This window comes from Astyanax mexicanus, chromosome 4 (genome assembly GCF_023375975.1).
Source record: "Astyanax mexicanus isolate ESR-SI-001 chromosome 4, AstMex3_surface, whole genome shotgun sequence".
In the NCBI taxonomy this organism is placed as follows: Eukaryota; Metazoa; Chordata; class Actinopteri; order Characiformes; family Acestrorhamphidae; genus Astyanax; species Astyanax mexicanus.
In genome coordinates, this window is record NC_064411.1 from 38,576,234 (window position 1) to 38,603,298 (window position 27,065).

The 27,065-nt window shown below is 39.9% G+C and overlaps 2 protein-coding genes across 4 annotated transcripts in view; both read left to right on the top strand.

Moving 5' to 3' along the window:
* The first annotated feature begins 9,445 nt into the window (after nt 1–9,445).
* Nucleotides 9,446–27,065, top strand: part of LOC125801692 (deleted in malignant brain tumors 1 protein-like) — a 44,297-nt gene continuing 26,677 nt past the window's right edge. The window contains exon 1 of the mRNA XM_049478555.1: nt 9,446–9,718. The gene's annotated coding sequence lies outside the window, so the exon portion shown is untranslated. The remainder of the gene's footprint in view (nt 9,719–27,065) is intronic.
* Nucleotides 17,711–22,044, top strand: LOC125801694 (scavenger receptor cysteine-rich type 1 protein M130-like). 3 transcript variants are annotated; one of them, XM_049478595.1, is made up of 6 exons: nt 17,711–18,122; nt 18,458–18,781; nt 18,963–19,283; nt 19,961–20,266; nt 21,260–21,331; nt 21,564–22,044. In XM_049478595.1, exons 1-6 carry the CDS (start codon nt 17,828–17,830, stop codon nt 21,896–21,898), a joined length of 1,653 nt encoding a protein of 550 aa, XP_049334552.1. In that variant the 5' UTR covers nt 17,711–17,827; the 3' UTR covers nt 21,899–22,044. The 3 variants fall into 3 exon arrangements, with proteins under 3 accessions (XP_049334552.1, XP_049334553.1, XP_049334554.1); XM_049478596.1 differs by having other exon boundaries at nt 21,260–21,319; XM_049478597.1 differs by lacking the exon at nt 21,564–22,044 and having other exon boundaries at nt 17,716–18,122; nt 21,319–21,419.

Sequence of the window (27,065 nt, forward strand, 5' to 3'; positions counted from 1 at the left end):
TAGGCTATCGAATTATCCTACCTATAGTTTTAATGAAAGGAGTACTGTTTTATGATCATATTAAGGCTATCAAATTATCCTACCTATAGTTTTAATGAAGGGAGTACTGTTTTATGATCATAATTAGGCTATCAAATTATCCTACCTATAGTTTTAATGAAGGGAGTACTGTTTTATGATCATAATTAGGCTATCGAATTATCCTACCTATAGTTTTAATGAAAGGAGTACTGTTTTATGATCATATTAAGGCTATCAAATTATCCTACCTATAGTTTTAATGAAGGGAGTACTGTTTTATGATCATAATTAGGCTATCGAATTATCCTACCTATGGTTTTAATGAAAGGAGTACTGTTTTATGATTATAATTAGGCTATCGAATTATCCTACCTATAGTTTTAATGAAAGGAGTACTGTTTTATGATCATATTAAGGCTATCAAATTATCCTACCTATAGTTTTAATGAAGGGAGTACTGTTTTATGATCATAATTAGGCTATCGAATTATCCTACCTATGGTTTTAATGAAGGGAGTACTGTTTTATGATCATAATTAGGCTATCGAATTATCCTACCTATGGTTTTAATGAAAGGAGTACTGTTTTATGATTATAATTAGGCTATCAAATTATCCTACCTATAGTTTTAATGAAGGGAGTACTGTTTTATGATCATAATTAGGCTATCGAATTATCCTACCTATAGTTTTAATGAAGGGAGTACTGTTTTATGATCATAATTAGGCTATCGAATTATCCTACCTATGGTTTTAATGAAGGGAGTACTGTTTTATGATTATAATTAGGCTATCGAATTATCCTACCTATAGTTTTAATGAAGGGAGTACTGTTTTATGATCATAATTAGGCTATCGAATTATCCTACCTATAGTTTTAATGAAGGGAGTACTGTTTTTGCTTGTAATTCTGAATTCTGAACATAATCACCATATATATGCTATACATCTGAGTGTGTGTGTGGGTGAGAGAGAGAGCAAAAAGGAGATCATAAAAAGAGAGATGCTTATATAAACTAACCCTTTATCTGAAAATTGGAGGCATATCTCCGAAGGTTCTGCCGCTGTGATTTGTCAAAGTCTGATGGGTATGATCCCGAAGACAGAAGATTGTATACTGTTTCCCACTTCTTTTCCATGGCTATCACGGAAGATGGATGGAAGAAAAGGGTCAATTTAAAGTCCAAAACAATTTCAAAAAGCACTGATAATACCACTCTATTATAATAGAAATATATATATATATATATATATATATATATACACACACACAAATATATGCACATATATATTTACACACACACACACACACACACACACACACACACACACACATACACACACACATATATATATATATATATATATATATATTATACTATATTACTGTATATTAAGTATTCATGGTTTGGCCTGTTTAAGTTTCAGTTTCGTAGACAATAGGCTCAACTAACCGTGTCTAGAAGGCTAGCTTTAATTCACTCGGCTAGCTAACTTCTGTGTACATTTATCAGGCTAAAAGACAAGTCTTAACTCCAGACTAATGTACCTGTATTTGCTCAAAAGCCCTAAAACAGCCTCTGAATATATTTGTGCTCTTGAGCCCACCAAATTAATGAGGTAAGGCTCGTAGTTACACGTGGGTAAGCGCAAACTACCGAAACCACCGAGAGTAACGTTAACGTTACAAACATTGAATAGTTTTGAACTTAACCGCACCATTTTTAACCACTCAAGGTATTTTTTTCTTCTATGTACACGTTTAAAACACTCCTGCAGACATTAACATGACGCCTAGTTCACAAGGGCGTAGGAGCGGGCTTGATATTGGGGGGGACATTTGCCAATATGAACCCAAGCCCACCCAATAGTTTCCTAGAACAACATTTGTGGAAATTACTTTTAATTAAAAGTAAATTATTATTATTATAAGGTGATTTTACAACCTAAACATGTTACTCCACATTACAGTTAATGTTGTTAGAAAAATTATGCATGCAATGTCTGAATTATATACATATGACAAAATTATCAGTTATCACCTAATATTTAAAATAATATTGTCAATTCTGTCGTATATTTACATTTTCTCCTGCACTCTTATTTTTTTTCTACTGAGAGCTCTTCTTAAGATGGTGTCCTTTTATGTAAAAGAATGTAATTACGTTTCATAGACATTTTTATAAACGTCAGGATAAGTGGTCTTACTGTGAACTACAAATGAACAGAAGTCACGTTACAGCAGTGTTTCTCAACCCAGTTCTTACATATTCTACTGCATATTAACAATGTTCTGCATATTCTAGAGCTTCCTCTGTTGGATATACATGATTAATTTAGGCTCCATAGGGGGCTAAAGGATTTTAACAGGTAAACTCAGTAAATGACTGTTTATTAGCTGATCAGCTGGATCAGGTGGAAAACACTAGTTTAGGGCAGTGATCGGGGTTAAGTAACTGCTTTAAACTACCAACTTAAAGTACTGTACTAAGTTCTGGCTATCCTCTACATCCAGCTTCTAGATAACTAGTTAGCTAAATTAATTTTCGTTCATTATAGCTAAGTCCTGTAATCGTAAATGAATAAACAGTTTGAAAATGAAAGTGATTAGCTGATCAGGTACAGGGAAACATTACATATATAGTTTATTTTTTTCTTTATGCCTGACTCCCAATCTAGCTCATTCCAAAGATAAACTAACTCACTTACACAGCTGCAGTTTATTAATCACAGTGGGCCAGTTGTTCAAAGGTAATCTGATCGGATTTTGGTTATCGGATTGGATCAAATCTGGAAAACGGGTTGTTCAAAAGGGAAAGAAGCATTCTGAAATCGGATCAGATCACGTAATCCAATCCTAGTTTGTAAATGGATCAAACCTTCAGTTTCTGTTGTTCAAAACTTTTCAGTAGGATTTGGATAACTTTGATCCAAAAAAACAGGATTACCCTGATCCCAACAAGGAGTAGGATTTCAAGGGGGATTTCAGGAAGTAAATGTGGTAAAACTTTAAAATCAAAGTTTTAAAGTAAAAAAAAAATACATTTGTACAATTTAGTGTATATACATTTACTTCTATTTTGCACTTGACCTGTTTAACCGTTACAGTAATAAAGTAGACATTGGCTACCAATTAAGCCTTTTACTATAGTAACGTAAAAATAAAAACAATCTTGACCCCATTAAATAAACCCCCCAAAAGATTTCAATAACAAACAAAAATAATATATTCATTTTTTCATCTACGTCACTGTCATTCATCACTGTATATTAATGTCAAAGAAACATTTATCAGATATGAAGCTGTCAAAAATAATTTCGAACAATTGAAAAGAACACCAGAGTTTGTTCTGGTTCTTCAACAGGCTCAGGTGCATCATGAACATCACAGAGAGGGACATTGCGTCTGGTAGCAACGTTGGGCAGGACAATACATGCAAGTGTTATGTTGCATGCTCCCTGTGGTTCGACTCGCAAATAGTTAAGGCATGCAAAGCGTCTCTGCAGAACACTCGATTGCTCGTATTGTTTTGCAATAAGCAGTATCTTGTTACTGCAAGAAAAGGAGTCATCAACCCCTGTTGGTTCTTCTATCTGTTTTTTACATAGCTGGTAATCCGGATTAGGTAATCCTGAAAACTGTGTTTCTGGATCAGGTTGATCCAATCCAATATTGCTTTGAAAAACTGGCTTAAAAGTAAGACAGATCACCTGATCCTGGATAGCAAAAAATGTGATTACCAAATCTGGATAATTTTGATCCGGATTACATTTTTTGAACAACTGGCCCAGTGGGTTTAAACTGTGTGCTGATTCAGAGACGTGTATTTTAACCAGCTATCAGAAACATATCATCACAGTTTACGTGGTTAGCCTATCGTTACCTTTTTTATTTTAGTAAAATCTCCGTATATCCATATCTGTTTTAAAATCAGCTGAAGCTGCTGCATCCCGATCACGCTGCTAAATCTCACAGCGAGGGGGCGGGGCTTCCCCAACAGCAAACTGCTTCTGCTCCGCGCGCCGCAAAACCAGCAAGCTGATTGGCTGTTTCTACTGAGAGGCGGGACTTAATACCTGAACCAGCTCCGTGATTGGTCCGGTCTGTCTCCTCATTAATAATACAGCTGATCTGAGCGAACTGATGTCATTTTTGGGGGGGACAAATCCAACTGTTTCTAATATTGGGTGGGACATGTCCCACCCATCCCCCCCGGTTCCTACGCCTATGCTAGTTCATATAGTAAGCTTAAAGCAAACAATGAACATTAAATAGACGTTAAAACATTATAAAGAGCAAGTTAACTCACCGTACTTATATCCAGGTAGGATAAAATTATGGGCGTACCCGAAAACCATCGTCATTTGACGTAAAAATGATGTGCGCATGCGCAGTAAGCCTCGGTAGGACCACTCGATGGGTAGGATGAAATGATAGAACACCGGCACTACTAAAAACTGTCAGGGGACTAGCTGACAGTACACCGGCACTATTAAAAACTGTCAGGGGACTAGCTGACAGTACACCGGCAGTATTAAAAACTGTCAGGGAGCTTGCTGACAGTAAGCCGGCAGTTTTAAAAACTGTCAGGGAGCCTGCTGACAGTAAGCCGGCAGTATTAAAAACTGTCAGGGAGCTTGCTGACAGTAAGCCGGCAGTTTTAAAAACTGTCAGGGAGCTTGCTGACAGTAAGCCGGCAGTATTAAAAACTGTCAGGGAGCTTGCTGACAGTAAGCCGGCAGTTTTAAAAACTGTCAGGGAGCCTGCTGACAGTAAGCCGGCAGTTTTAAAAACTGTCAGGGAGCCTGCTGACAGTAAGCCGGCAGTATTAAAAACTGTCAGGGAGCTTGCTGACAGTAAGCCGGCAGTATTAAAAACTGTCAGGGAGCTTGCTGACAGTAAGCCGGCAGTTTTAAAAACTGTCAGGGAGCCTGCTGACAGTACGCCGGCAGTTTTAAAAACTGTCAAGGAGCTAACCTAGGATGGACTCTTTCATATGGAAGTGGACCTGTTTTGGCATTATGGAAAAATCATGAGAAATTTAATTTTAAGCATGAATAATAAAAATAAATAAATAATATAAAATAAACAATACAGTGAATTTTTCCCAAACTTGCAGGAGTCATAGCTTAGGACAGACTCTTTCAAATTGTAGAGATCATGAGAAATGTAATTTTAAACATGAATAAAATAATAATAATAATAATAATAATAATAATAATATAAACAATACAGTGAAATTTGCCCAAACTTGCAGAGGTGATAGCCTATGTTTTGGCATCAAATGCTAACAGTGGAACTGTTTTGGCATTATGGGAAACTCATGAGAAATTTAATTTGAAGCATGGATTGAAAAAAGTATTATTAATATAAAACTCTCTCTCTCTTAAACACTGATGGGTTATTATATCAAATAGATAATGTACTGCACAAAATATACAGTGAGGTGAGTTATTTTAATACGTTTTTTCTCATTTCTGGGCTTAATGTATGTCTGAATTAATATAATAGACTGAAACGTGTCGGTCACCCGTTCTCTGTGTTTTTTAAGCGTGCTCTCCGCCTGCGGCTGTTTACCGTAAAATCGCACGTATACGTGAATCTTAATTTAAAGCGCGGATGACTTGACTGAGAATTTCCGAAGCGCGGATAGCTTGACTCCGGTCTTACTGTCAGCAAGCTCCATGACAGTTTTTAAAACTGCCGGCGTACTGTCAGCTAGCCCCCTGACAGTTTTTAGTAGTGCCGGCGTACTGTCAGCTAGCCCCCTGACAGTTTTTAAAACTGTCGGCTTACTGTCAGCTAGCTCCCTGACAGTTTTTAGTAGTGCCGGCGTACTGTCAGGAAGCTCCCTGACAGTTTTTAGTAGTGCCGGCATACTGTCAGGAAGCTCCCTGACAGTTTTTAGTAGTGCCGGCGTACTGTCAGGAAGCTCCCTGACAGTTTTTAGTAGTGCCGGCATACTGTCAGGAAGCTCCCTGACAGTTTTTAATACTGCCGGCGTACTGTCAGCAAGCCCCCTGACAGTTTTTAGTAGTGCCGGCATACTGTCAGGAGGCTCCCTGACAGTTTTTAATACTGCCGGCGTACTGTCAGCAAGCTCCCTGACAGTTTTTAATACTGCCGGCGTACTGTCAGGAAGCCCCCTGTCAGTTTTTAGTACTGCCGGGTACGTGCCTGGCACTGCCGGGTCGATGAAAAAGTGGCTGGCGGGTGACGTCACACAGACCCACTATGACCACAACTTGGAGGACAATATGCAGTTAAACATTTGATCTTCAGACTAGGTAACTTTTTTTTGGACGTTATGGTGACAGGTGCAGGAAATTGACATTATTAAAGAATACATATCATTTTTTATTTATAATATATCAACATCATTGTTATAAATATTGTTAATCAGTATGAATATAGACTATTTGATTAAGCGTCATTTATTAATAATTATTCATTATTAATTATTTAGTAGATTATATTTTTGTATCTATTTAATTAATTAACGAATTTAGGTATTTATGAATGTATTTTTCTATTTGAAAATGCAATCTGTGCGGAAAATTGTTAGGTTGATTTTAACCAGTCAACACCACTCTGATTTGCTGAGACCGCACTGATCACAACCATAGACTGTATACAACCCCTGGCAAAAAGTATGGAATCACCAGTCTTGGATGAGCACTCCTTCAGACATTTCATTCTGTAAAACAAACTCTGATCAAAAACATGATACAATAATAAGGTCATTCCAAAGTGCAACTTGTTGGCTTTCAGGAACACTCAAAGAAATGAAGAAATAACATTGTGGAAGTCAGTGAATGTTACTTTTATTGACCAACCACAGGGAAAAAAATATGGAATCACTCAATTCTGAGGAAAAAAGTATGGACTCACTCAAATTGAAGGTAGAAAATAAGGACACACCCAGTCAATTTCCTTTCCCTAAATGGACACCTGCCTCAGATTAGATCTGCTCGTTAGTCTGCAGTTAAAAACACCTGCAGTCATGACACCTTGGAGGGCTGCTGGACGAATTAGAGTGGCAAGAACCATGGCTCCAACAAGAGAAATGTCTCTTGAAACAAAAGAGAGGATTGTGAAACTTCTTGAAGAAGGTAACTCTTCATGCATGGTTGCTAAAGATGTGGGCTGTTCACAGTCAGCTGTATCCAAGATATGGACCAAATACAAACAGCATGGAATGGTTGTTAAAGCCAAGCGTACTGGTAGACCGAGAAAGACATCAAAGCGTCAAGACAAGCAACTTAAGGCCATTTGTCTTGAAAACCGAAAAAGTACAACTAAACAGATGAAGCATAAATGGGAAGAAGCTGGAGCCAATGTATGTGACCGAACCGTAAGAAATCGCCTAAAGGAAATGGGATTTCAATATAGGAAAGCTAAAAGAAAACCATCATTGACACCTAAACATAAAAGAACAAGACTGCAGTGGGCTAAGGAGAGGCAATCATGGACTGTGGATGACTGGATGAAAGTTATCTTCAGTGATGAGTCAAGAATCTGCATTGGACAAGGTGATGATGCTGGAACTTTTGTTTGGTGCCGTTCCAGTGAGATTTATGAAGAGGCCTGCCTGAAGAAAACAACCAAATTTCCACAGTCCTTGATGATATGGGGCTGCATGTCAGGCAAAGGCACTGGGGAGATGACTGTGGTTAATTCTTCTATCAATGCACAAGTTTACATTGACATTTTGGACAGTTTTCAATTGAACAGATGTTTGGAGATAATGAAATAATTTTCCAAGATGACAATGCATCGTGCCATAGGGCAAAAACAGTGAAGGCATTCCTTGGAGAAAGACACATTCAGTCGATGTCATGGCCTGCAAATAGTCCAGATCTCAACCCAATTGAAAACCTGTGGTGGAAATTGAAAAAAATGGTCCACAAGAAGGCTCCGACCTGCAAAGCTGATCTGGCAACTGCTATCAAAGAGAGTTGGCACCAAATTGATGCAGAATACTGTTTGTCACTCATCAAGTCCATGCCTCAGAGACTGAAAGCCGTTATAAAATCCAAAGGTGGTGCAACTAAATACTAGTGATGTATTTTGAATCATCTTTTGTTTATCTGTTTTTCATGATTCCATACTTTTTTCCTCAGAATTGAGTGATTCCATATTTTTTTTCCCTGTGGTTGGTCAATAAAAGTAACATTCACTGACTTCCACAATGTTTTTTCTTCATTTCTTTGAGTGTTCCCGAAAGCCAACAAGTTGCACTTTGGAATGACCTTATTATTGTATCATGTTTTTGATCAGAGTTTGTTTTACAGAATGAAATGTCTGAAGGAGTGCTCATCCAAGACTGGTGATTCCATACTTTTTGCCAGGGGTTGTATAAGTATGGACAGCACGACAGGGGTTGAAAAGTGAAGCCACAACGTCTCTTACGCCCTCTGGTGGCTGGTTTCAGTACAGCTTTTAACCCTAAAGCCTATTTCCATTCAACTGAATGAAAGATGACGGAATTTTTAATCAAAAATTTCACATCCAGGATTTTTTTGGAAAGTTGATTTCTGTACATTCTGCAAGCCCCACTCCTTTGTTAATAACCCCAGTGTTTTTTTTTTTATTTTTTTTTTTTACAGTTAATACATTTTCTAGGAATTATTACGTGATATTTAAAGGAGTGTGGCGATGTAGTGATTTACGCCTGAGGGCAAGTTGATTGACAAGTCGCCTGAGAGCGTGAACGCGCACCGCCCCCACTGTGGCTCAGTCAGATCTTTCTGTCATTCGGATTTTACTGTTAAAATTTACATTTCTGAATTAAAGCAAAGGCTTGTTCAGCAGTTACCTGTTGTAACAGACCCTCAGGAAAACTTTCTCTCCAGTTTTTTTTTTTTGGTAAGTGGATCATTTCTCTCCATCAGTTCATTAGTATTTATACTGTAGATCCATGTGGTTCTTGACTCACTTTCCAACTCGCGTTTTAGGTTTCCAAACCAAAGATTTATTTCTTTACAAAATAATACACAAGAAAACTGAACCAAAAATGCTTATAAACAGAAAACTAGGTACTTATATTCATGTTCCTAATTCCTAAATCCTAAAACTGCGGTCAGAAAAGGTGAGGCTCCTTTGGCTTTTTACTGCTTGTCTTGTTTTTTCTCTTGCCCAAAAAACACAGTAATTATCCGAATCTAACCACCTACAGGTGCCTAGTGGTAACACACATTTCTAATGCCGTTATTGTTATACTAATACTATCCCTTACACATACTTTGTTCTTCTCCCTAATTTTAGTATTTACGTTAGGTTTTTAACTTAGCCTTAGGTACTTAACGATAGTTAACTAGGTTAGCCAACTCAGGTTAGCTAAGTAAAGTAACTAAACTTGTTTGGTGAAAATTACGTGGAGTGGGCGGGGTTAGAGCAGTCACACGGCCCCGCCCCCCGCCTCCCACCTCTGTCACGCCAGTTCTGGCTCCAATTTGCCTCTACTGCCTCTGCAAGCGCAGGCAAGATGGCAGCTTCCATTTCGGCCATATTTTGGCTTTAAAACGCCTTAATGAGAGTAAATGGGGACCGTCCAGTCCATACTTTTATACAGTCTATAATCACAACCCAAACTCCACAACGCGCCAAGCAGCACATTTTTAGTTGCTGCGGAAGCACAGCTCATTTAGGCTCAGCTCAGCTCACCTCAGGAATTGTTGTGCTACTAAGATATAAGGTAAGTTCGACCAGGTCCTTTATTTTATGATCATGTATGTGTTTGTAGTGTCTTACACCACCTGCACGTGCTGGCCTTGCCTCTCTTTCTAGGTAGTTAGCTAACGTTAGTTGTCTAAGGATAGCTAAACATTGCCATAGTTTAAATGTAATATGAATTGCATTTGAAAATGAGCAGATTTTTAAAACTTGTCTTATGAATAAGCTAATTTGAAATAGTTTTTTGTGGGAAAAACCTAGATAAAATAGCTTAATGACGAAGTGTGAGAAAATTAAAACAGCACAATATTTTTCCTCAGGTGTAAGCTTAGCGCTGTTAGCTTAGCATTAGCTCAGTGTTCGGCTGAAGAATAAAGTTAACGTTATATGTACATTTCATATAAATAAGCCAACTTGTTGTTGAAATTGTTTTGTTAAAATACTGCACATATTTCTGGTCAGGTGTTAAAAGTGTATCCCCGCATTATATTAGCATTAGAAGTAACGTTAAGTAACTTACATGTAAATATTATGTAAATAAGCCAATTTTAAATAGTTTGTTGTTGGAAAATTTCAATAAAAAAGCCTAGCGATTAAAAAAAAAACCTTGCAAGATTAAAACTGCACATATTTCTCGTCTAGAGTTCAATGAATGTGTATTCCCACCATTAGCTTAGCATCAGCATGAAGAATGTAAATATTATATAACGTTAAATAAGCCAACTTTAAATAGTTTGCTATTGGAAAAACTTAATTAAAATAGCCTAGGGGTGAGACAAGGTCTGGAAAGATTAAAACAGCGGAATATTTCCAGTCCAGAGTTAACTGTGTTTTTGTAAAAGTGTATGGCTCCCCCGCTGCAAAAAGCCTGCAGTGTGTGGAGCGGTAGAGCTTAGATCGGGCCCAAAAATCCAGCCCGACCCGGCCCAAATCCATGCACTTTCTGCCCGAGCCAGACCCGACCTGAGCCATAAACTGTCATTCTGAACCCGAGCCATTTTTTTAGTAATTAGAGCGTTAAAATTGAGCTATTTAAAACATTTTCGGGCTGTTTGAATTAGCGAAATCTGTTCAGAATTATGTTAAATAACCTTGCGAGGCTGAAGAAGCATAGACCTATATTATTATTTCTTTTTTTTATTCGCTTCTTTCTTTCTTTATTCCTTGTCTGTTGTACAGGCAGTGTGAGGTTGGTGGATGGTGGCAGTCGCTGTGCTGGGAGAGTGGAGGTTCTTCATAGTGTGTGGTGATGACTGGGATATGAGTGATGCTGCAGTGGTGTGTAGAGAGCTGGGCTGTGGAGAAGCTGTAGATGCACTGGGCAAATCTCACTTTGGATCAGGATCAGGACCAATCTGGATGGATGATGTGGACTGTAGTGGATCAGAGTTTACACTGAAGAAATGTCAAAGGAGAGGATGGGGTAAACATAACTGTAATCACTCTACAGATGCTGGAGTTATCTGTTCAGGTAAAACACTGTAAACAGGGACTGTACATTATCTGCCATGTAGGCAAAGTGTACAGCACATATGATTTTCCTTTTTAACCCACCCTAAATCTGTTACCATTGACCCAGGCATTGCACCTCCACGCCTCAGGAGGTCGCACTCACCCCAGTTTTAGTCCAGTTTGTCTGTGTGTAATTATGCCTAGTGTGTATATATAGACGCCACACCTGGAACCAGGTGCGACGTCTTGTCTGTTTTCACTTGCAATTCGAAGCGTTCTGTATTTTTTGTCTGACTACCTGATCTTTTGACTTTTGCCTCGTATTTACGTCTCTGATTTTGGATTTCCCTTGCCTGCTTTGTTTGCCTGGACTTTAAGTGTTTGTTTGTTATTAAATCTGCATTTGGATCCTCCTCCCTGGTCTTGTGTGACATAAGACGTCGCCTAACTATGGATCCAGCAGATTTTGAGCAGCGTATGGCCACCCAGGAGCAGAGAATGGAGGAGTTGATCCAGCTTGTTCAAGGATTAGTGCAGCGTGTGACCCCCCCCGTAGCTGAACCTGCAGCCGCTGGGCCTGAACAAGCTGTGGACATTGATTTACCAGCTAATCCACCCTCTTCCTCCGTTTTCATCGCCGTTCCTGAGCGTTATGACGGCTCTCCTGGTTCATGTAAGAGCTTTTTAATGCAGTGCACGCTGTATATAAATCATAACGCTGCTCAGTTCCGCCGCGAGACGGACAAAATTCACTTTGTGATTTCACTGTTGACTGGTAAAGCTAAAGAGTGGGCCACCGCCCTCTGGTCTGCTAACAGTGAGATTTTGCTCTTTGACCACCCTGCTGCCGGAAAAGAGGTGGGTTTGCAGCTGTGCGAGCTCAAACAGGGCACCCGTTCTGCGGCTAGTTATGCACTCGACTTCCGCACTCTTGCTGCGGGCAGCGGCTGGAGTGACCCAGCGCTGAAAACAGTATTTCAGAAGGGATTGCGGGAGGATCTGCAGGCTGAGCTAGTCTTTCGAGGACAAGATCTAAACCTCAACCAGCTAATCGACTCAGCGATCGCTCTTGATAACCTTCTGCGCGGAAAACGGAGGCTCACTAAGGAGTTCAGACCGCTCACCAGTCAACCAAGCCCCGCCCCCCTTGATGACTTTGAACCCATGCAATTGGGACGCGCCCGTCTCACTCCTGAGGAGAAGCAGAGAAGGAGAAGGGAGGGGCTTTGTATGTATTGCGGCCAGAAGGGCCATATATGCGCTTCCTGCCCGGCCCGTCCCAGTACCGCTGGGACGGGCGAGGTGAGTGTGTGTCTGTTCTCTACTAATTTAAAGCAAATGTCAATTCCTGTACAGATTACAATGCACTCAAACAATTTTTCTGTTTTAGCCCTTGTAGATTCTGGGGCTGCTGGAAATTTTATGGATGCAGGACTGGCCAACCGTCTGCAGATTCCACTGCTATCCATGGACACCCTACTGAAGATTAAAGCTCTGGATGGACGTCCTTTGGGGAAAGGAACTGTATCCAAACAGACTATGGAGGTGTGCCTGAAGGTTGGCCTGTTTCATCAGGAGACTTTGAAATTTCTAATTATTGAGTCCCCTGATCACCCTGTTATTTTAGGTTATAGTTGGTTAGCTCAACATGATCCCCTAATATCCTGGAAGCAAGGGGAGATTCTTAAATGGAGTGACTATTGTCAAAGCCACTGTCTGACCATGCCCTGTCTAGCTACTACTGTCGAGAGCCCTGACCAGTTTAGCCTAGTATCTGTTCCAGACTGTTATCTAGATCTCAGGGAGGTATTCAGTAAGGAACGTGCCACAAGGTTACCTCCACACAGGCCCTGGGACTGTTCCATTGACCTTCTCCCCAACACCACACCCCCACGCAGCCGAGTGTACCCCTTGTCTGAACCTGAAACCCAAGCCCTAGAAACATATATTGATGAAGCTTTAGCTATGGGCCATATTAGACCCTCCACGTCACCCTGCGCTGCTGGATTCTTTTTTGTGGAGAAAAAAGACGGAGTCCTTCGCCCTTGTATAGATTACCGGGGTCTTAATGCCATTTCTGTGAAAAACCCCTACCCTTTGCCATTAGTCCCATCTGCCTTAGAAAAACTGAGAAACGCACAGTGGTTTACCAAGCTCGACCTCAGAAGTGCCTACAACTTAATCAGGATCAAAGAAGGTGATGAATGGAAAACAGCTTTTGTTACCACAAGGGGGCACTATGAATATTTAGTTATGCCATATGGCCTGTCTGGTGCACCATCTGTTTTCCAAGCCTTTGTTAACGAAGTACTTCGGGACATGATAGACCGATGGGTAATTGTATTTATGGATGATATCTTGGTCTACTCACAATCCTTGAAGAATCATGTTAACCATGTAAGAGCTGTGCTACAAAGACTGCTAGATCATCAGTTATTTGTCAAGTCAGAGAAATGCGAGTTTCATGTCCAGGAACTCTCCTTTTTGGGGTACACCATACGCCCAGGAGGAGTTAGCATGAATTTGGACAAGGTCAATGCTGTGGTCAACTGGCAGAGACCTAGAACTGTAAAAGAGCTACAACGTTTCTTGGGCTTCGCAAACTTTTATCGTCGCTTCATCAGAGGGTTTAGTTCTGTAGCAGCTCCACTCACCTCGCTACTCAAAGGTAACAGCAAAGTTTTGGATTGGTCCACTACTGCAGAACAAGCCTTCACTGCATTGAAAGGTAAATTCACCACTGCCCCCATTCTTCAGCACCCCAACCCAGAACTACCCTTTGAGGTAGAAGTGGATGCCTCTGACACTGGAGTTGGAGCCATTTTATCCCAAAGGTCGGGAACACCACCAAAGTTACACCCATGTGCTTGCTTCTCTCGCAAGCTGAATCCTGCTGAAAAAAATTATGACGTGGGCAACAGAGAACTTTTGGCTATGAAGTATGCCTTGGAGGAGTGGAGGCATTGGTTAGAGGGTGCTAGACATCCTTTTTTGATCTTCACAGATCATCGCAACCTTGAGTACATTAGGTCTGCTAAGAGGCTTAATTCCAGGCAAGCACGCTGGTCTTTGTTTTTCAGTCGCTTCAACTTCTCTGTGACTTATCGACCTGGATCCAAGAATGGAAAAGCCGATGCATTATCTCGTATGCACACAGACTCTAACAATGTATGCATTAATGACCCTGAAACTATTCTTCCCCCCTCCAGAGTAGTAGCTCCTGTTATATGGGATATTGACAGCGAAATCCAGCTTGAACAAGCCAATGACCCCATTCCCGAAAACTGTCCAGAGGGTAAGACCTATGTACCAACAACCATGCGTAACCGTATACTTAATTTGGTTCATTCCTCTCCCAGCACAGGGCACCCGGGGATACAACGCACCACTGATCTGTTACTTCGCAAGTACTGGTGGCCCACTTCCGTGGAGGACACTACACGGTTTGTGCAAGACTGTGAGGTATGTGCTCAGAGCAAATCACCAAGATCACCTCCTGCTGGGTTACTGGTTCCACTGGAAATACCAAGGCGCCCCTGGTCACACCTCGGTATTGACTTCATTACTGACTTACCTCCATCTCAGGGTTTCACTACAATCCTAGTTATAATTGATAGATTCTCTAAGTCCTGCAGATTGGTTCCCCTTTGCAAATTACCCACTGCCTGGGAAATGGCAGAGACGATATTTGAAAATGTGTTTAGGTTTTATGGCTTGCCGGAGGACATTGTGTCAGACAGAGGCCCTCAGTTCACTTCACAAGTGTGGAGAGCATTCTGCAAAATGCTTAACATTCATGTAAGTCTCACTTCTGGCTATCATCCAAATTCTAATGGTCAAGTTGAAAGATTGAATCAGGAAATAGGACGTTTTCTACGATCTTACTGCCAACGCAATCAGCATGATTGGAGCTCCTTTCTTCCCTGGGCGGAGTATGCGCAAAACTCTCTCACTAGCACATCCACTGGACTCACACCATTTCAATGTGTTTTAGGGTTCCAACCCCCATTTCTTCCTATAGACACTGAACCCAGCAATGTACCTGCAGTGAACGAGTGGATGAACAGAAGCCAGCAAACCTGGGAGGAGGCCCATGTCCGCCTACAACGAGCAGTTCGCAGGATGAAAATTCAAGCTGACCGTAGAAGGAGCTCTCCTCCTCAATTCCAGGTTGGGCAGAAGGTCTGGCTTTCCACCAGGGACTTAAAGCTCAAACTACCATCAAAGAAGTTAAGTCCACGTTTTATTGGTCCATTCAAGATTGTACAACAAGTTACACCTGTCTCATATCGCTTAGAACTGCCTGCTCAATATCGTATTGCTCCCACATTTCATGTATCCTTGCTTAAACCTCTTTCTTCTTCCTCTCAGGAACCTGGGTCATTGGCTGAGCCTCCCCCTCCACTGGACATCGATGGGGCCCCAGCTTACAGCGTTCGTACTTTGTTGGACTCTAAGCGCCGGGGACGCCAGCTCTTCTACCTTGTAGACTGGGAAGGTTATGGGCCAGAGGAGCGATCATGGGTTCCCACTGGAGATATCCTCGACCCCTCATTAATTGAGGATTTTCATCGTGAACACCCTGATCGTCCCGCCCCTCGTCCCAGGGGTCGTCCTCGGCGCAGAGTTGTGGGGTCGGCTGGGGCCGACCGTCAGGTGCGGGGTGATGTTACCATTGACCCAGGCATTGCACCTCCACGCCTCAGGAGGTCGCACTCACCCCAGTTTTAGTCCAGTTTGTCTGTGTGTAATTATGCCTAGTGTGTATATATACTGTAGACGCCACACCTGGAACCAGGTGCGACGTCTTGTCTGTTTTCACTTGCAATTCGAAGCGTTCTGTATTTTTTGTCTGACTACCTGATCTTTTGACTTTTGCCTCGTATTTACGTCTCTGATTTTGGATTTCCCTTGTCTGCTTTGTTTGCCTGGACTTTAAGTGTTTGTTTGTTATTAAATCTGCATTTGGATCCTCCTCCCTGGTCTTGTGTGACAAAATCCTTGTTGATTGCCAAGGTAAATTGGTATGTTTAAACTGAGCAATCACCAAACTGTGCTGTACACTGGAATTCTCAACCAACAATTAATTTACTGATTTTTTTTTTTTACTGATTTCATAATTTTGCTGATCCATATTAATTTGTTTAATGTAATTCATAGCTTTACTGAACTTATTTTGAATCCTTATACTCTCTTTAGTTTTTTCCAATGCATTTATGAATCATTCATTGTGCAATATTTAGCATCATCATGCTTAATCATTTATCATTACTGATAAATAAGCTTTCTTTTTTTCATGGTAATTTTTAGGAGTCCTGCTGGTTAATGGCTCTCGCTGCTCTGGAAGAGTGGAGGTTCTTCATGGAGAGAGCTGGTTCACAGTGTGTGATGCTGACTTTAACCAGCAGGATGCAGAGGTTGTGTGACAAAATCAAATCAGAGATCATATGATGGAATGTCACTGTTTTGTATACCTATTCCATATTAAATATTCTATTACATAGTAAATTCTGACAGTTACAGCTAATGTGAGAAGCAGTGATGTTTTTTTAACATTTGCTTTGACTTTTATTTAATTGCTGAAAATATTAACCCAAGATATTGTCTAGTCAGTTTCATTTTGTTTGATAAAATTTGATTTAATAAAAAAGGGTCTGCAGTACTGATTTGCTAGAGCACAACATTTGTTTTCAAAATTATAACCTGAATGAAACAAAATGCATTAGTCCTTACTTCTCAAACACTTTATGTGCCAAAACAAAACCAGTCAACACACTGTAATTAGAAACATAGTGCCATTTCCAGCTTAACAATTTAGTGCTGGACGATATGACAAAACTTATGTCACAATATATTAATTTTAGTCGATGTGTTATCGTTTTGATATAAATGTGTACAGCTCAACTGAACAACTTCCTGATGTGTACATTATCACACACTGAGATTGCCAGACTATGGTATTCTATACCACTCTGCTCTTTCGCTTAAAAAAAATCAGTCAGTAAAGATGCTGTAAATACTGTACATATCTTTAAAAAATGTTATAAATTGATGCTCCTTTATTCGTATGCAGATTACAAAAAATATAAATGGTCACACATGCCAGATATTCTAGGCTACTCTAAAATAGTTAACATTTTTACATTTATTATTACAATAACAGCTTAAATGCTTTGCTGTGTAATAATAAAATATACCAGCCCTGCTTAAAATGATTAAAAATAATATGCAAATATGGACAGAATTTAGATATTTAATTATATTTTGACCAACAAAAAAAGTCAGAATAAAAGAAAATGTTTTTTTTATTGTTTTTCTATAAATCAGTGTGTGATGCTGACTTTGACCAGCAGGATGCAGTGGTTGTGTGTCGAGAGCTGGGCTGTGGTTCTCCTGTGGAGGTTCTGGGAGCAGCTGCTTTTGGTAAAGGGAAGGGTCAGGTGTGGTCAGAGGAGCTTCAGTGTAGAGGAGATGAATCTGAGATTACTCTCTGTCCAATAACCTCTTCACACAAATACAACTGCTCTCATGGTAATGATGTGGGAATTGTATGTTCTGGTACAGTATAATATGTGATATTATTGTCTAACGTTTCTTTATATAATATACAGTATAGGAGAGAACTTGCTCTTTTACGAGTCTCTTGGTTGTAAATTCAGGTCATACTCAGGCTCGGCTGATGAACGGCTCAGACTCCTGTTCTGGTCGAGTGGAGCTCCAGTACCTCAGTGAGTGGGGTACAGTGTGTGATGTAAGCTGGGATATGAGAGCTGCCAGTGTCCTCTGTGCTCAGCTGAAGTGTGGGAGTGCTGTGGCTGTGTTGGGGTCAGACTGGTTTGGGGAGGGGAGTGGCCGGATCTGGGCGGATGTGTTTGATTGTCAGGGGAACGAAACACACCTGTTAAAATGTCCCATTTCATCATGGAGTCGAACTGCATGCTCTCATAAACAGGATGTTGGACTCATCTGCAGTGGTGAGCTTTTAAGAATCTTAAACATTCTTATCAATGGGCTGTAAAGTGATTTTAGGAGGAAGTGCCCTTATAATGTTCTTATATATATATATTTTTTTACTTCACTTCAATTAATTTACTAATGTATCTCAGTTTTGAACATGTTTATACATTTCCATAGACAATTTTGATTTCTGAAAATCATTTTCTAATTTTGCTCCATATATAGCTCAGCTAATGCAGCAGTACCTGTAAAAAAACAATGTGTTTAATTTCTAAATCTGATTCATTTCAAGTGCTGTAAAAACAATCTTATTAAGCCTGTAAAATCTAAAATATATTTGTGGTACTTTCAGGTTCTTCTCTGGCGTCTCATGAGGGAGGAGTGCGGTTGTCTGGAGGGATGGAGTGTGAGGGGGAGGTAGAGGTTTTCTTCAGGCAGGACTGGAGGAGAGTTCTGCTGGACTCCTGGAGTGAGTCTGAGGTCTCTGTGGTCTGCAGACAGCTGGGCTGTGGTTCTGTACTCAACACCTCCAGCTCCTCTTCATCCAGTCCTGAACACAGCTACATGTGTGTGACGGGTTTCAACTGCTCTGGGAGTGAAGCTCATCTGAGGAACTGCAGCAGCTCACAAGCAGTTAACTGCAGCTCCACAGAACAGCTCTACATCACCTGCTCTGGTACATTAATTCAAATTATTTGGAATTGTAGTGAATAATGCCTGTTGTTAGGGGGAAATTGTTTTATTTTGTTTTATTGTAAGGGTTATTATAATTATTATGAATCTGAAATGAACCAATCATCATGTGACTACGGGTGAACTAAGAAATCATACTTTGAACTGGTTTCTCTGAAGTTTAGGCTACAGCTTCATCAGGCTGGTTGGTTCTGGGGGAGACTGTGCTGGAAGGCTGGAGGTTTTCCACAGTGGATCATGGGGGACAGTGAGTGATGAATTGTGGGATATTGAGGATGCGCAGGTGGTCTGCAGGCAGCTGCAGTGTGGAGTTGCCCTCAGTGCTCCAGTACCAGTACCAGCCCGGTTTGGATCTGGAACTGGACCCATATGGCTGAATGAGGTGGAGTGTGAGGGGAACGAGGCGTCTCTGTGGAACTGCAGATATCAGCTGTGTGGAGAGGATGAATGTGGACACAAGGATGATGTAGGAGTCGTCTGCTCAGGTACAGTGTGCTGATTACTGGTGTTCTTACATTGAACACTTCACCTGTCAGACCTCTAAATTTTCTCTTCAGTGCTGAAAGTGAGACTTAGTTAAACTGTTAAAATAAGACTTGTTAAACCAATCTAAAGTTGTTGCCATGTGGGTCAGCCAGACCTCTTCCTGTACCTTTTTTTTCTTGTTTTTTTGAATGTGTCAGAATGTATCTAAAGGGCAAACTAAATTGTTTCAAATTGATCTGTATTTTGGTGTCTTTTTTTAGGTATTATGATAAAAGTGCAGTTTACTACAAAGTCAGCAGTAGAGTGCAGTAACGCATTCTCTTCTAACTTTACTACAGACTAAGACTTAATTTATTCTTATTTTTGCGCCAATTTCCAAAGCTTTCTTTAAAAACAAATATATTCCGTTTTTTTTTTTTTTTTTTTTTTTTTTTTTTTTACAATATACACTTTTTTTGGGGTCCTTTTCTGTTTAAAGGCCCTGGCACTGCTAACTTTTGTACCATTTGAGCACACTGGATTTTGTACCATTTCAGGTTATTAACTCGGCTGGAGAGCTTAAATGGCAAAAAATGGGGGTGTTCTAAAACTTTTAACTAATAGTGTAGATTCATTAAGTTTGTTTTAAACTACATGAAAACTCCAGGGTCTAACATAAAGCATTTTCTCTCATCAGAGTATAAAGAGATCAGACTGACTGAGGGCTGTGAGGGGAATCTGGAGGTGTTCTATAATGGAACCTGGGGGAATGTGTGTAACAATGGGATGGATGTAGAAACAATGGGTCTCATCTGTCGGGAGCTGAACTGTGGAAGATTTAAGACTGAGAGAGCTACCAAAGCACGAGTGGAATCAGCTCCTAACTGGCTGGATGATGTAAAATGTAGGAAACATGACTCTACTCTGTTTCACTGTCCATCTTCATCCTGGAGTCAGAACAATTGTGATAGAAGCAGTGAGGTGACTCACATTACCTGCTTCGGTATGTTGTTTTTCTTTGTAGTAGATGAGCATGAGTAAAACAGTTTTTCATGGAAAGTTGTGTTGAAAGAAAGTGTTGTGGTGACCGGATCACCCTCACTTTTCCTCATCCTCTTTCCCTGTGTAAGTGTATACAACCTGAGTAAATATAAAATAATTTTTAAATAATCATTTTATTTATTAAGGGAAAACAAGTATCCAAACACCCCCTAAAAAATAAAATGTGATTAATTACACTTTTTGGATAGATGAGTATTCAGTTTCACTTAACTCAACCAGGCCTGATTACTGCCAGACCTGTAGAATCAAGAAATTCTTTAAATTCCTTTATTCCTGATCATTTAAAATGAGCTTTTTTTATGTTTACTCGGGTTATCTTTGTCTGATGTTAAAGTTTTTTTTAATAATCAGAAAAATATCAGTATATCTGTAGGGGGGCAAATACTTCTTCATGGCAATGTATGTGTGCAGCATTGCTTGAGATTTTTTGGGACTACAAGCTACACCTTGCTGTGCTTTTTACACTCATCTGGTCATGCTGGGAACACATTTTAATAAAAAGTGTATCAGAAAAAATTACATTTGTGAGTGAAATAATAAGATATTTTACATTGAATTACATTATATTTGGCAGATGCTTTTGTCCAAAGTGACTTACAATAATGGTGTACATTTACTAATAGGAGCCTGTTCTGAACGAAAATCGCACTGAAAAATTGTTTTTGTCATTGCTGGAATAGTTAGGTGGGGTTAGAGAAAAAGAGCAGTCTGGTGCAGCTTGAAGTTTCCTGTGCGCCCTATTAGAATGCCTGGTGTTATTTGAAAATCAGCACAACCAGACTGACTTTTAATTCTGTGCGTTGGTGTGAAATGAGGGGGTTTGCCGCTCAATTGAAACTCTCAATTGTTATTGCTGAGATCATTATTTTAGTAATGAGTTTAGTAGTATTGTTTTGATTTTTGTAGTATTTATAGCATGTGTCTCCATTTCTAGGAGAGAAGAAACAGCTTGCATTTGAAAACCTTCAAAAATTCTTCTTATTTCCAAACCAGGGTCAGTGCTCAAGTATGAAGATTTGACTACCACTCCATTCACTACTTGAATAAGTATACATATTAATCAGATTTGTTTGTGCATACATTCTAACTTGTTTTGTCAAATAATTCTAAACTTCCCTTTTCATCAGTTGATCTTTGATTTGAGTGAAAACTGATTAAATAAAAACACTAATGCAGTTTGCTGTAGTTTTGTTATAAAAATGTAATATTATTCATGTGTCTGTTCATGTGTGATGTAGATTACATGCCTATTAGGTTGAGAGGAGGAGAGGAAATCTGTTCTGGGAGGTTGGAGGTGTATCATAATGCTGAGTGGGGGTCTGTATGTGCTGATCTGTGGGACATCAGGGATGCTCAGGTGATCTGCAGGCAGCTGGGTTGTGGGCCGGCGGTGAGTGCTAATAGAAGAGCTGCTGATGGTTCTGGTGGAGGAACTATCTGGATGAACAGAGTGAAGTGTAGAGGGAATGAGATTCACCTGTGGGACTGTCCTCATTCCCTGAAGATCCACACTGGCTGCTCCCACAGTGCTGGAGTCACCTGTGCAGGTGTGCGAGAACGTTTTTTAATCTAGTATTAACTTCTCTTAAGATAACTATGGTTATGTTAAGCAGTGTACTCTGTATTTCAGTCAGGTTCAATATTATTATTATTGTGCTCCTCTGACCTGTAAAAGGGAGAATAGCATTTATATTATGGCTGATTTAGGCTCACAACACTGATAAATACTAGGGGTGTCATGATTCTCTAAATCCTCGATTCGATTTCATTTTCGATTTGAGGGTCACGATTCGATTCGATTCTCGATTTTCTTGTTTTTTTTTTTGTTATTATTTTATGCCTCATAAAATTTAAATAATATATTTATTATTATTATAAATATTATAAATACAGGTGCTGGTCAACGAATTAGAATAATTTGAAATAGTGCAATCATGAAATTCTTTGAATGCATTTTTTGTGCAGAAAGCAAATCAGGTGTTCACCGCACCTGTCCTACTCGTTAGACTAATCCCAGAACTCGTTACCTGGAAAAAAAATTGCTCAGCTGAGCTTTCCAAAAGGCCCATTTAGGCCATTTAACTGTGACACTGTTGTTTTATTGAATTAGAATAATGGAGAAACCGTTTCATTGAATTAGAATAATTTTTATTATAATTACAATCATCACTTTCTCAGTATTTTGTGGCTGCCCCTTGGCTTGTATGACTGCCTGAAGTCTCCGCGGCATCGATTTGACCAGCTTGTCGCAAGTTTCCGCACTCACAGCTTCCCAGGCAGTGGCGATGTTCTGCTTCAGTTGGTCCAGCGTAGCAGGCTTTCTGTCGCGAATTTTCCGCTTGACGATGGCCCAAAGGTTTTCAATGACATTGAGGTCAGGCGAGTTGGCCGGCCATGCCAAAACTTCAAGCTGTTTTTTAGTGAACCAATCTTTGGTCGACTTTGCCGCATGAGCCGGTGCAAGATCCTGTTGAAATATGAAGTCTTCTTCGCCGAACTGTTCCTCAACAGTCGGAATCAGGAACGTTTCCAGAACATCTTGATATACGGCAGCATTGACAGTCTTCTTGAGGAAGCAGAGTTTCCCTACACCTCGAGCGGACATGCATCCCCAGACCATAACGCTCTGGGGAAACTTGACGGATCTTTTCACACACTCGTGGTTGTAGGTTTCGCCACCACGACGCCAGAGACGAGGACCTTGGTCACCGAAGGAGATGCAGAAGCGTGATTCTTCACTGAAGACCACTTTCTGCCAGTCTTCAGCAGTCCACTCGCCGTGTTCTTTGGCCCACTTCAGCCGTTTCTCCATTTGTTTCTTGTTCAGCATCGGTTTTACTGCTGGAACGCGAGATTTGAAGCCGAGTTCGCGCAGAAGACGGTAAGTGGTTGATCTGGAGACGTCAGCGCCGGTCTGCTTGTTCCACAAGTCGGTGAGCCCGGAAGTGGACTTGAACCGGTTGCTGACTGCGATCTTTCTCAGCTGCTTGTTGTCGCGAGCAGAAGTTTTTCGGACGCTGGAACAGTTGGTGCGCTTGCTGCAGTTTTTCTTGAGAGCTTTGCAGACGGAAGACTGGCTGATGCCGAGCTGCTCAGCAATTTTAGTTTGGGTCAAGCCTTGTTGGCGAAGGGCTTGAATTTGAGCCACTATTCCGGTTGAGAGGTCGCGCTGCTTACCCATGATTGATTTTACAACTTAGAAATTCTACTCAACCCTGACTTTATACTGCACAGTGAACACTCTTCACAGAAAACAAAAATTCGAGCATTTATTCTAATTCAATGAAACGGTTTCTCCATTATTCTAATTCAATAAAACAACAGTGTCACAGTTAAATGGCCTAAATGGGCCTTTGGGAAAGCTCAGCTGAGCAAATTGTTTTCCAGGTAACGAGTTCTGTGATTAGTCTAACGAGTAGGACAGGTGCGGTGAACACCTGATTTACTTTCTGCACAAAAAATGCATTCAAAGAATTTCATGATTGCACTATTTCAAATTATTCTAATTCGTTGACCAGCACCTGTATTATTATTATTATTATTTATTAAGATATATATGGTAATTCCATCTAGTGACTTTTTTTGGTAGCAACAGTGTGCACTATTAAAACAAGCAGTTTATCAGAGCTGTGTGTGGATGGCTGGTGAAACTGCTCACTTACATGAAGCTGCAGTTCTTCATCCAACCACTAGTCGGAGCTGCAGCAGCAGCACAAGCCCCGCTCTCTTCACTCCGTCACTAATTCAGTACAGCCCAGCCACGGGCTACAGAGCTCAGCCAGTCCGTTTTTACTGTTTCTGTAAACAAATAAAGGTTTTAACCCCACTAACCGGATAATACAGCTCACTACAGTTCATCTTTCAGCCCAAGCAGCTAACAGCAGCAGGTTAGAACAGCCGACACGGAGTCACTGCTCGGATTACATTATAAACAGGTCAGTTAGCGCGCTGCTAACCTCAGGATGTTTATAACTACGGAGTTTAGTGGACACACCACGGCCGCCAGGTAAGTCTTTTAAAGGCTACTGAAGACTATTAAAGGCTATTAGAGGTTATTGAAAGCATTATTGGGGGGCAGAAATCAGTACAGGCTGGTTAGATAAGTGATGTGGTGAAACTGTGACTAGCGCTGTGACAGTGATGTTTATTAACGTCATTAAAACAGATTTTGTCAGGTATTGTCTTATAAATATGTACACATAACTTATAACTCCTGAAAAGCTTTTATTTTAGTCAGAAACACGCTTGTGTTTACTTTATCTGAGAGAAAGATGTTTTTTTAATTCAATGGAAAGCAACAGGTGTAGTCAATTATAAGTTTAAGATTTTTAATCCACCTCACTGTGATCTATAGACGAGGCTGAAGTTGGTTTGATATTCGCAGCTCCAGATTCGTTTGGCTCGATATTCGCAGCCTCGTATTCCCCGGCTGAAGTTGGTTTGATATTCGCAGCTGCCGCTTCACTGAACCACCGTGAACTAAAGGGAGCTTTCACAAACACCCGCTGTTTATATTAAACACCTCACAGATCAACACTGAAGGAGATAGAATGAAGAAAAGCAGTACATCTGATTATTAACAATGTAAATATACAATATCGTATTAAATGTAATTTTGTATATTGTAAAATATTTATTTTAATTACTGAATTTATAATTATATATTACAATAAATAATTAAATATATATTTAATAAAATTATATTTTAAAAGCCATTGCGCTCAAAAAATATGAGGCAGATGTTCAAGTGTGATTTTGAAGAACTTTTTCATGTTGGGCCACAACAAATACACATGATCTGAAGAGTACTAGTCTTCTTCTTTAAGGAAAACCTGGAATTAGCCTGGCCCGAGCTGATTTTATACTTTAAAATTAACTGGCAACATGGCATACCGATCCATAAGGCACAAAAAAGTTTAATTTAAAGCTGATGTTCTAGTGTGATTTTGAAGGACATTTTAATCTTGGGCCAGACCAAATACACATGATCTGAAGAGTACTAGTCTTCTACTTTAAGAAAAACCTGGAATTAGCCTGGCCTGAGCTGATTTTATACTTTAAAATTAACTGGCAACATGGAATAACGATCCATAATGCACAAAAAAATTGAATATAAAGCTGATGTTCTAGTGTGATTTTGAAGGACTTTTTAATCTTGGGCCAGACCAAATAAACATGATCTGAAGAGTACTAGTCTTCTACTTTAAGGAAAACCTGGAATTAGCCTGGCCCAAGCTGATTTTATACTTTAAAATGAACTGGCAACATGGTATAATGAGCCATAATGCACAATGTTTTATGTAAAGCTGATGTTCCAGTGTGATTTTGAAGGACTTTTTAATCTTGGGCCAGACCAAATAAACATGATCTGAAGAGTACTAGTCTTCTACCTTAAGGAAAACCTGTAATTAGCCTGGCCCAAGCTGATTTTATACTTTAAAATTAACTGGCAACATGGCCTACCGATCCATAATGCATAAAAAAAATTGAATATAAAGCTGATGTTCTAGTGTGATTTTGAAGGACTTTTTAATCTTGGGCCAGACCAAATACACATGATCTGAAGAGAACTAGTCTTCTTCTTTAAGGAAAACCTGGAATTAGCCTGGCCCGAGCTGATTTTATACTTTAAAATGAACTGGCAACATGGAATACCGATCCATAATGTACAAAAAAATTGAATATAAAGCTGATGTTCTAGTGTGATTTTGAAGGACTTTTTAATCTTGGGCCAGAACAAATGCACATGATCTGAAGAGTACTAGTCTTCTACCTTAAGGAAAACCTGGCATTAGCCTGGCCCGAGCTGATTTTATACTTTAAAATGAACTGGCAACATGGCATACCGATCCATAAGGCACAAAAAAGTTTAATTTAAAGCTGATGTTCTAGTGTGATTTTGAAGGACTTTTTAATCTTGGGCCAGACCAAATAAACATGATCTGACGAGAACTAGTCTTCTTCTTTAAGGAAAACCTGGAATTAGCCTGGGCCGAGCTGATTTTATACTTTAAAATGAACTGGCAACATGGAATAACGATCCATAATGCACAAAAAAATTGAATATAAAGCTGATGTTCTAGTGTGATTTTGAAGGACTTTTTAATCTTGGGCCAGAACAAATACACATGATCTGAAGAGAACTAGTCTGCTACTTTAAGGAAAACCTGGAATTAGCCTGGCCCGAGCTGATTTTATACTTTAAAATGAACTGGCAACATGGAATACCGATCCATAATGCACAAAAAAATTGAATATAAAGCTGATGTTCTAGTGTGATTTTGAAGGACTTTTTAATCTTGGGCCAGACCAAATACACATGATCTGAAGAGTACTAGTCTTCTACTTTAAGGAAAACCTGGAATTAGCCTGGCCCGAGCTGATTTTATACTTTAAAATTAACTGGCAACATGGCCTACCGATCCATAATGCACAAAAAAATTTAATATAAAGCTGATGTTCTAGTGTGATTTTGAAGGACTTTTTAATCTTGGGCCAGAACAAATACACATGATCTGAAGAGAACTAGTCTTCTACTTTAAGGAATACGTGGAATTAGCCTGGCCCAAGCTGATTTTATACTTTAAAATGAACTGGCAACATGGTATAACGAGCCATAATGCACAATTTTTTTTATGTAAAGCTGATGTTCTAGTGTGATTTTGAAAGACTTTTTCATCTTGGGCCAGACCAAATACACATGATCTGAAGAGTACTAGTCTTCTACTTTAAGAAAAACC

What these genes read in the sequence shown, in the direction of transcription:
- LOC125801694 (XM_049478595.1), top strand. Translation starts at nt 17,828, where the DNA reads ATGAACGGCTCAGACTCCTGTTCTGGTCGAGTGGAGCTCCAGTACCTC. An exon ending in TGTTGGACTCATCTGCAGTG is followed by an intron (nt 18,123 to 18,457) that starts GTGAGCTTTTAA and finishes TGGTACTTTCAG; the next exon opens with GTTCTTCTCTGGCGTCTCAT. An exon ending in TGTAGGAGTCGTCTGCTCAG is followed by an intron (nt 19,284 to 19,960) that starts GTACAGTGTGCT and finishes TTCTCTCATCAG; the next exon opens with AGTATAAAGAGATCAGACTG.